Source organism: Anopheles coustani, chromosome 2 (genome assembly GCF_943734705.1).
Source record: "Anopheles coustani chromosome 2, idAnoCousDA_361_x.2, whole genome shotgun sequence".
NCBI classification, from domain to species: Eukaryota; Metazoa; Arthropoda; class Insecta; order Diptera; family Culicidae; genus Anopheles; species Anopheles coustani.
This window is the reverse complement of record NC_071289.1, coordinates 21,782,501-21,791,951: the sequence shown is the minus strand read 5'-3', so window position 1 is coordinate 21,791,951 and position 9,451 is coordinate 21,782,501. Positions and strand designations below refer to the sequence as shown.

At 43.9% G+C, this 9,451-nt stretch overlaps 1 protein-coding gene across 1 annotated transcript; it reads left to right on the top strand.

The window, feature by feature from the left end:
• Positions 1–5,382: 5,382 nt before the first annotated feature.
• Positions 5,383–8,788, top strand: LOC131262824 (ubiquitin-conjugating enzyme E2Q-like protein 1). The gene is made up of 4 exons (XM_058264906.1): positions 5,383–5,744; positions 6,747–6,888; positions 6,977–7,326; positions 7,423–8,788. Exons 1-4 carry the CDS (start codon positions 5,383–5,385, stop codon positions 7,505–7,507), a joined length of 939 nt encoding a protein of 312 aa, XP_058120889.1. The 3' UTR covers positions 7,508–8,788.
• Positions 8,789–9,451: the final 663 nt, after the last annotated feature.

The window sequence follows — 9,451 nt, the reverse complement described above, 5'->3', positions numbered from 1 at the left end:
CGCCCGTTATGTTAAACCGTCTATTGCAAGTAATTCTCCCCGATGGGAAAATGGAGCGAGCTACATCGTTAGTAAACCATCCGTATCGATCGGAAGGGATACAAATCGGTGAAAATGCGCATCGATGCAATGCATGCCGTAACGATCAGCATGAATCTTGTGTTTGTGGAATGTAAAATGGTTCTGTTCTGTGTTGATTCAATGACGTTTTTATCGGCTGCGATGAGATGGTATCAGCATTGGCCTTCGTTAGGTCAGGTTATACAGCCCAAGTTAGTATCCTTCGTTCCGACTCTCAAAAGCCTACATCAGCTGTACCAGTTGGTTTTTTTTCTGGATTCAATGATGGATGGCTTCCATTAGCTGCCCAGAGTCGACTTGTAGGTCCCGGTTTTGTTTTTTTCGTTTGCACCGCGTTCATATTTTCCCTCAACGTAGCACGCCGAGCAAAGCCGGATTCAAACACATAAAACAAACTGCCCCCGGGAAGTGCAAACTGAAAAACGATGCCTCTGAACCGGTGTTGAAGGCAAACAAATGGGGAAGGAAAAAAAATACCCCTCACGGGGTGTGCGATAAAACCAAGAGCATCTCGACGCTCGCATTGCACCGTGACCAGGTCGGAGTTGGCTCTGAAAAGCTGGGAAAGCTAGTTTTGTGTCCTTCGGATGTGGAAGTGGTGAAATTTTGCGTTGAAGTGTTAATGGCATAGTTTTGGTGAATGGTTCTTTTGGCTACCATTGATAGGAGTGTTGGAATCATACCGAAACCTATCCACTATTTGTCGGCGGGGTTAACGCTTGGAGGTTCGAATAACGGTTGGGAAACTTTTTACCAAGAAGTTTAGTTAAACATTGACTGTTATTTATCCTTGATGGGAAAGTTTCCAACCAAAAAACTCTTCCTGTAAGACACCCTTTGCAAAAAAGTGTCGTCCCATGCGTCCATCAACTGTTGAAGGGATCACATTAACAGCACATTTCACCCTCTGTCCACCCCCAAAATCCCACACCCACGTTCCCTTCGGGCATTGTTTTAAACTCTTTCCCTCGGTCTCTATCAGCCCGGTCGATCAAATCGTTTAGGAAATTACCGAAATGAGAGCCCGGTTTGAGAGGAACGAAAGGAAGCCAAACTCATCACCATGCGTAACGAAGACGCAACCACTTTGGTGTAATGAGCTCGGAGGGGGAGCTTTCACTTTGATCGTAAAAACAGCACAGCACATCCGAGAAGTCTAAATTGAGCAATAAAAGCAGGCACTTTCTGGGTCCGGCGGGGAAAGCGATCTTCTGAACGCCGATCGTGCGTTGCTTCCTTCTTCTGTCCAGTAGGTTTAGCAATTCGACGTGTTTAATGGTACCATTTTCGACTGCTGATAAACATCTCCCTTCGCTTCTTTTCCCTGCTCCAGGGATTGCATTGAAGATGCCATTAAAACGATAATTTATTCTGAGGTGCGTGGTACAATGACGAGTCGTTCACAATTCAATTAAATTACTAACGAGATGTGGTATTTTGAAAGGTAATGCAAACGCTCTGACCAAAAGAAGCTTGTTTCAAAACCAGCGACTAAGTTGCACGTGGATAAACATTTGATGTTTTTCTTCCGGGTGTAAAGTCACTCCATTTTCAACTTTAATTTGTTCATATGAATCCAGGGTTTTCCCGGAACATAAAATGGAGTTCTACTACGGGCTGATGTGTGTGTGTGTGTGTTTGTTTGTTTTTTTTTCGTTTTTCCTTCTACCAACCTACCTTTGCGTATGATAAATTCTCGTAGATCTGCTGAAATGCGGTTATTTGCAAAAGAAAAACACACCCATGTGTGTGTGTGTTTGTGCACGAGTGCCTGCCATCCATCCTGCTCCGATGCGGAGGGAAAGGTTGACCGCATTCGTTAACCTTGCCCCGGACCGGAAACCGGAGCGGCACTAATTTGATATGAAACATGAACGACATCCCGGCGCAAGAAGGATGTTGCCCGAAACCCGAAGCCCGAAGCCCGTTTTGCTCGTCAGGTGGAGGTTTATGTTTGGCCACCTTGTTTGTGAGTGCGGGTTTTTTCTCTCCTTTTTTTACGTTTTTCTTTCTTTTTGCTTTTGGTTTTCCCTTTCGTGGCAATATTTTTCCCCAGCAGCGAACGGCACCAAGAGCGGCAGTTTATTAGTTTTTGCATAAATAGCTTTATACCGGAGCAGGGCCGGACCGACTGGAGGACACCCAGCCAGCTGCAGCCGCCGGTGTTGGTGTTGATCAACGTCCCGAACAACGGCTCGAGGCACTTCTTGTTGCTGCAACTGACCGGCCGCTAGTTTTTTTATCCTCGTTTGCATTCACCGTCCGGGATGGCTTTCGGAACGAAATTGTTCCACACTTTAAGCATTGCTCGGCGTAACGGACAAAGTTTTCCGGTATTTGCCACGCTGGGGCTCGACTGGCCAGCCAGGTGACGAACCGAGGACGGCTATCACGCATCATGCTAGGGCTTAACATTGTCACCTGACAATCGATAGCATGACAGCTAAAGTGATCTAATACGGAAATGTAATTTTTTGAAATTCTATTTGAACGATTTATCGGTATAGGTTGATTAATTTGGAATTAAATTAATCAAGATTTTTTTACATCGAGTTATATACAACTATTTAAATACAAGTACAATATACACGTTGTATGTGATTTTCATCATACATTCTATCAACTAATCAATTAGGAAAGAGTTCTGGACTGTGTTGAAACATATAAGTTTTGACAGAGGGCTAAAAGAAAATTTTAAAAATTAAGAAATTGTACATTAGAAGAAATTTTGTTTATCGAACTATTATATACTGTTTTTTGGGTCAATTTGTCCGTATCTACCTTTTCTTTGCCCTTACTAACGAGTTAGTTGCCCGCGTGAGTCTATTGGTTGGGGATGTTATTTAGCACTTTGGTCGTTATAAGTGCAACTTTGACGTTGTCAATAGCAACATTGGCGCGCCTACTAGATGCAGTGTTTACGTCTGTCAAACATTGTGGGATTATTTTAAATGAACCGTTATTGTACTTAAAGAGAAACAAATCTTTAAAAAATGAACATTTCAGAAGTTGTTTTGTGATATGTTAACCAATGTTGGCCTATTGTGCCCAAAGTGCTACATAACACGACCCGCGAGTAGTTCACGTATTACTACAGGTAAAAAATAGTTTGATATTAGGCCTATTATGCAGCATATCGCTTGTTTGCGACTAGAAAGGCGTTAAGAATGTCGTGAAGCCAAACTTTAAGCTTAGTTTACACGTATCGCAAAATACTGAAAATACACGCACAAATGACGATTTTGCTGTCACTTTTTTTCGTTTCGTGTAGACGTTAACATTCGTGAGCCGATGATGAGGTAAGCGCATTCAGTGTTGATTTGGGTGTTTAACTGTAAATAAAACAGCACAGAGGTAGTGTGTATACTGAAACCTTATCAACAACCATTGTACATCATCACAAACATCTATTTTCCATCTAATTGCAGTCTATACCAGGTGAGCAAATTTTTGCAAATCTATTTTTCACTCCCCTCCCGATAAACACATTTGCGCACATTTTGACAGTTGCGCCTAATTACATGTTTACACAGAAGGAACAACTTTCCCTTATATCGGGAAAATTTTCATAGTTTCAAAGCCAAAATCCTTCAAATTTGTTATTTTTAAGAGGTGGTAAAATTATCGAATTGAACACCCACTAAATGATCAAGAGTTATGTTTTCCACACATCTTTCATTGCAGTTTAATAAATATTCAAAATGCTGAATAATTTATACAATTTAAACCTCGATTGGATTGAACAAAATCTGATCCTACCTTTTATGGGATCAACCTCGATAAATAATACAAATTCTAGAATGAAATCGAGCAATGTTCACATCCAAGGACTGAAGATGCAATGAATCGCAATCTAATTGGAAACGTTATTCACGGTACTTTCCCAACATTACTTCCTCGGTACAGTCCGTACAGGACAACTCCGGCATCGGAATGCGTTCGCCTTGCCGGGGGGGAGGGCCGGAAGATGTCGGAGTGTCTTTTGGGCTGGAAGATTTTCCATTTTCCGCAAGCCGACCGGCACGACGGTAACCGGATGATTTACCGAGACACTGATTAGTCACCCAAATGAGCAAAAACGAGAGCAAGTGAGAGAGTGCAAAGGGAGACAAAGATCGATTCACTAGGCCGCCGCACGATAGCATTTCGTTATTATCTTCCAGGATGATTTATACACGCATCAAATTAATAAACGCATAACTTTTCGCTTTCTCCTATCTTTCTCGTTTCAGGGTATTAAATTCCGCCCATCGAATCGGAGCAGATGGAATGCGACACGGAGTCCTTCTCGCTTCGCTCGTCGCTTTGTGTGGCGTTACCACCGTTATTGTTGAAGAAGCTGTTGGCTAACTTTGAGCCCTTTCAGGGAGGCCGCAATCTTCCACCCGAAGGTCAGACGTAGAAGGGGAGGCGGAGAGGGTTACTTTTCTTTACCCATCCCGAGGAAAATCTGTCAACCGTGTCTGAATCGGGTTCGTTCGCAAAAAGTTTGTAACCGAGTTTCTTGCCCTCGAGTTTTTTGTTTGTCCCGCTGGAAGGCGAGGTATAAATCGGTTCAACTCAACTTTCCAAACCCCCGGTTTTTCCCGGTGAAGGGTTGGTGAAAACTTTTCCCCTTCCAACCGGAGAGTTCTATCAGATTCCCATTGGGAGACGACCTTCTGGGGGCGCAAAAACCAAAATGAAATAAATCCAATTTGAATGGTTGACTGCGCGGACTTGACGTTGTCGTTGTTGATATTTTAACAGAGTCGCTTTCTTGATGCAGCCATCGACCGATGGTATATAATAGCAGCAAACATCAAACAGTAATGCTTTCTGTTTGTTTTGTCCCCGTCCCGTCCCGCACGGTCGACGGTTTCGACACTCGAGAATCGGAATCAATATCGTTCGAAGTGGCTTTCCATCGGCATTCGGATCGGTTTCCAATGACACGACTGCAGCGAACATCATCGTAAAGCAGCCGTGATGGACATAAACCAACATTCGCGGTTGGCAAGGCGTTTGTGAGACACACAAGAGAAGCTACTTTTTTGAAAGGAGATATAAAAGGAGGATTAACACGCACACGTGGGCAGGCCAAAAATTGAAAGCGTGTTAAAACGAGGAGAAAATTCCAAACACTCGCCGTTGAAGGGGATCTCACCACACCGACCGTGTGGGAGTCACGTCCAAGGGGGTTGTGTTTTTTTTTTTGACCTCACCGCCATACAGGGCAGCGTGTTATCGTTACAGCTAAACAACGGAACGTTGCAGTGGAAAATAAAAAAAAATCTCGTGGAAAACACGCCGAACCGAAGGATGTCGTCCAGATCAAAGGAGAAAGTAACGGCCGCCATTAGGAAGTTCTTCAAAAGCTCCGAAAGCAAGAGCAAGGACAGCAAGGACAAGGACGGCACGCATACGGCCGCCCCGACGGAAGCATCCGATGCCGCACACCACCACCTGTCGCACGCTCACCTTCCCCATTCGGCGGGAACGACGACGACGGCTACGACGACGACGGCGCACGGTGGTGGAGCCGGCGGTAGCAGTGGAGGTGGACCGAGTGCGGGCAGCGGGGCTCACGGGGGGCTAGCGTCGAATGGCACCACCAACGGCAACACCAATAGTAGCGGCAATAGTAAAGCCAACACCGACAGTCCCATGCGACGGCTTCGATGGTGAGTTTGGTTTGTCGATTTTTGCATTCTCTCTTCGCATGGGCGCGAGGTTCGCTTTCAGCTTCATGATTGGATTTCACGATTTGCTCAGTGAAATTGGAGATGGCTTTTTATCTTTTCTTTCGAATGGTGATCTTTTCTTACGAATGTACTGATCTTCTATCATTCCGTTATTGGTTTTCAAATAACTTTCGAAAAAGTAATTCAAATACCGTATCAATATAATGTTTTTTGGGTGTATGAAGACAAGCACCCGAAAGCGATCCTCTTGACACTTTGAAAGTTTTTTGTTTCGATTATTTTCTTCGAACAAAAAACTACAATAACGGTTTTTTTTTCTAATTTCACCGATGCGCCGCCTGACAAAAATAATGTGGACATTACTAATGCTTTGGGATGGTCAATTTAAGTTTTTCATTTTGAGAAAAAATTGTTCTGTAAACGGCTGCAGTTTGATACATTTGTTGATAACTTTTTAACATTATTTCCTCTTCGATTCAACCTACTTTTTCTCCGATTGTACGGTGTAAAGGTAAAAAGATCGAGTATGGTGTTTGGAAGAACTTGTTTTTTTACTTTTAAAGAAAAAAATTAGCCTTGTAAAGCGAATGCGCAACATGAAAAACGAAGGTGACAATGAAAAGATGACAAAACATATGAACTTTTTAACGCATATACTTTGCAACGAATTATTTCTTCGAAAGCTATTTACGTTTTTATCGATAAAAAGCTTTATAGACTTTATCTTACTTTCTCTCTGGACCACACAGTCGAAGAGATACATAAAAATCAGGCACGACGAAAGATTTCGACAAGTGTACTAAGTAGCATTTAAAAATGAAAAATTTCCAAAATGGACAAAGTTGTCTAAACGGCAAGAATTCTAGTGTTCATAACATTGAAAGAGGTATCTGCTATATAAGAAATAAATCTCTCTTCTACAATATTGAACGTAGACAGGTCGTTACTATGAATTTATCGATAAATATTCCCTACTCTCAGCGTGGTCGCCCCAACCACCACTGCCATGATGAACGTTCCTGTCTCAAAACCGCTCGACACCACCATCCGGTCGCGCCGTCTGATGAAGGAGCTGAAGGAGATCGAACGGTTACAGCATTCCCGTGCCGAGCCTTGCTTTACGGTAAGTTCTCCAACCGACACAGAAACCCCCACGCTCGGAAACTTGAACCCATAACACAACAACAAACCCGATACATGTACGCACGCAGGTGGAACTGATCAACGACAACCTGTACGAGTGGCACGCGCGGCTCTTCCGGATCGACCCGGACTCGCCGCTGGCGGAGGACCTCGTCGAGTTGAACATTCCCTTCATCCTGCTGCACCTGGTGTTCCCGGAGAATTTCCCGTTCGCGCCACCGTTCATGCGCGTCGTCGAGCCCCGGATCGAGAAGGGCTTCGTGATGGAGGGCGGTGCCATCTGCATGGAGCTGCTGACGCCGCGCGGTTGGGCAAGCGCCTACACGGTCGAGGCGATCCTGATGCAGTTTGCGGCCAGCCTGGTCAAGGGCCAGGGTCGGGTGTCGCGAAAGCCCAAGTCCGCCAAGGATTTCAGCAGGTGAGACCATTATGAGATGAAAGAATTAATTTAATTAAAGCCTTGCTGATATCCTATTTCGCTACGATGCACTTCTGCTTCAACTATTTCCTACAGACGCTCGGCCGAGGATGCCTTCCGGTCGCTGGTGAAAACGCACGAAAAGTACGGCTGGGTTACACCGGCCCTTAACGACGGTTAGAAAGTATTCTCGACGCTCATTGGTTTCGTTTTTCATCCTCGGCGGTAAAAAAAATAGCACAAAACGTCGCTAATTACGAGTAGAATATAACCGCGTCATTGGAAGATATGCTTAGATCGCTTCTTTTTTTTTTACACAACAACCCCCTTAGGTAGATCGCAACCAATGAGATTAACAATGAGGCGACTGGCTGAGGAGAACACGAAATACTAAACCATTCCCTAAGTTAGCTAAACGAAACGATAAACATACGGAGCTTCTCTCGAAATGATCTCAAATGTATCCTCGAAATATAGCATCCACGGTCGAATCGAAACATTTTCCACGGTGTCTTTTGCTGGTGCACGTGTGGCATGAGGGGGTGTGACGGAACTCGAAGGCGGGGGCTCATCAAGCAAACACTCATACCGTTATAGGATCCAATCCCAGTGATAGAGGTATAAATATTGTCGTCCGCAAAATAGAACAGAAACTAGGCACAAATGATCCGGCGTTAAGTTTCAGAGCTTTTGAAGTTTGGGTTGATGTAGACGCGATAGGACGGAAACATCCGGAAACCGAATGGGAAAACCAATTACCACCCAGGCAGGCCGTTCCCTTACTCTCCATAAAACGATGTACAAACAAACAAACAAACAAACAAACAAACAAAAACATACATACACACACACCCTAGAAACAAAATATAACGATTAGTTGCTAGCGATGGAACGATATCGAGCGAGCACAAATGTGTGGTAGAGAAACGTAATTCTATTTGTCCAGAGATTAGTACCGCAAGATATTTTTTTTGCAGCCAGCAAGGCAGGCAGGCCGTGTGGGTCCGTGCAAACACGTTAATTAGTCGCCGATAAATGAAACCAGGCACGGCTTTATTTTGAAAATAAAAGAGCATACTCCATCCAGCGTCGTCGACATAAAAAAATCCATCACTCATTCGCGTACATAAACGGAGGAGTATATTTGCTGGAGACGTATGAATTAAATGTAAGCGAAGTGTGCAATAAAAGCGTCACAGACGAAGGTTTAGGGACGAAGGCGATTCCCAAGTATTAGATTAACACCCACTCCCTAAAGAAGGAAAAACAAACAACAAAGCACGGATAAACATTATTGGAGTAACGAACAAATCCTTCGCTTGTGATTGAATGAGTTTACGTGTGTGCGTGTGTTATGCGCTGGAGCGTGGGGCGTCGCTTTCTTTACAAAATTGTTCATGAGATATGTGTAAGATTTTTGTAAATAAATGGCATATTTTACGGTAAGAGATGTATTCAACAATGTCACCGAGAATGGCTCGTATTGTTATTGGAATAAACGTAACTGTAGCATTGAAAGAAAATAATACTAGCGAAACGCTGATTGCAAAAGGATTGCAAAGGTTCAATCCAACGTCTTATATTGTTAATACGCTTATCGGCCACCTTATGGTTTCGAGGTGAAATAACGAAACGGAACCGATGCTGCATCTTTTGCATTGGCAAATCAGCAAAATTTACAAGTTCCTCTTGGTCCGGGAAAACCTTCGGAAAAGTGGCAACCGGTGTGCAGAAGCAACTTCTCGGGCAAAAAGATTGTGAAAATTCACATCATTCGAACACCACCGGTTGAACCGTGGTGCATGGGGTACTATCGTTCGAAGTGCAATAGATTTCCCACCCACCACCCCCAACCGAATCGACAAAAGAACGCGTCCGAAAGGAAACGTAAATTTTCCCAAAATTTTCCCCCATCCATCGAGTGCTCGCCATGGAGTGCTATGTATGCAGATATGGTGGCCGTGCATAAAAAGGAAGCATAAATTTGTCTCCGACATTCCTTTCCGGTATGTGTGTGTGTACGTGTGAGGTACTTTCCCTACGTCTTTTTTCTTCACCTTTTTCCTCTATCCAAAGTGCCAATTTGGAAGAGATTCCTAAGCCCTTCCCATCGTCGATCCATTCC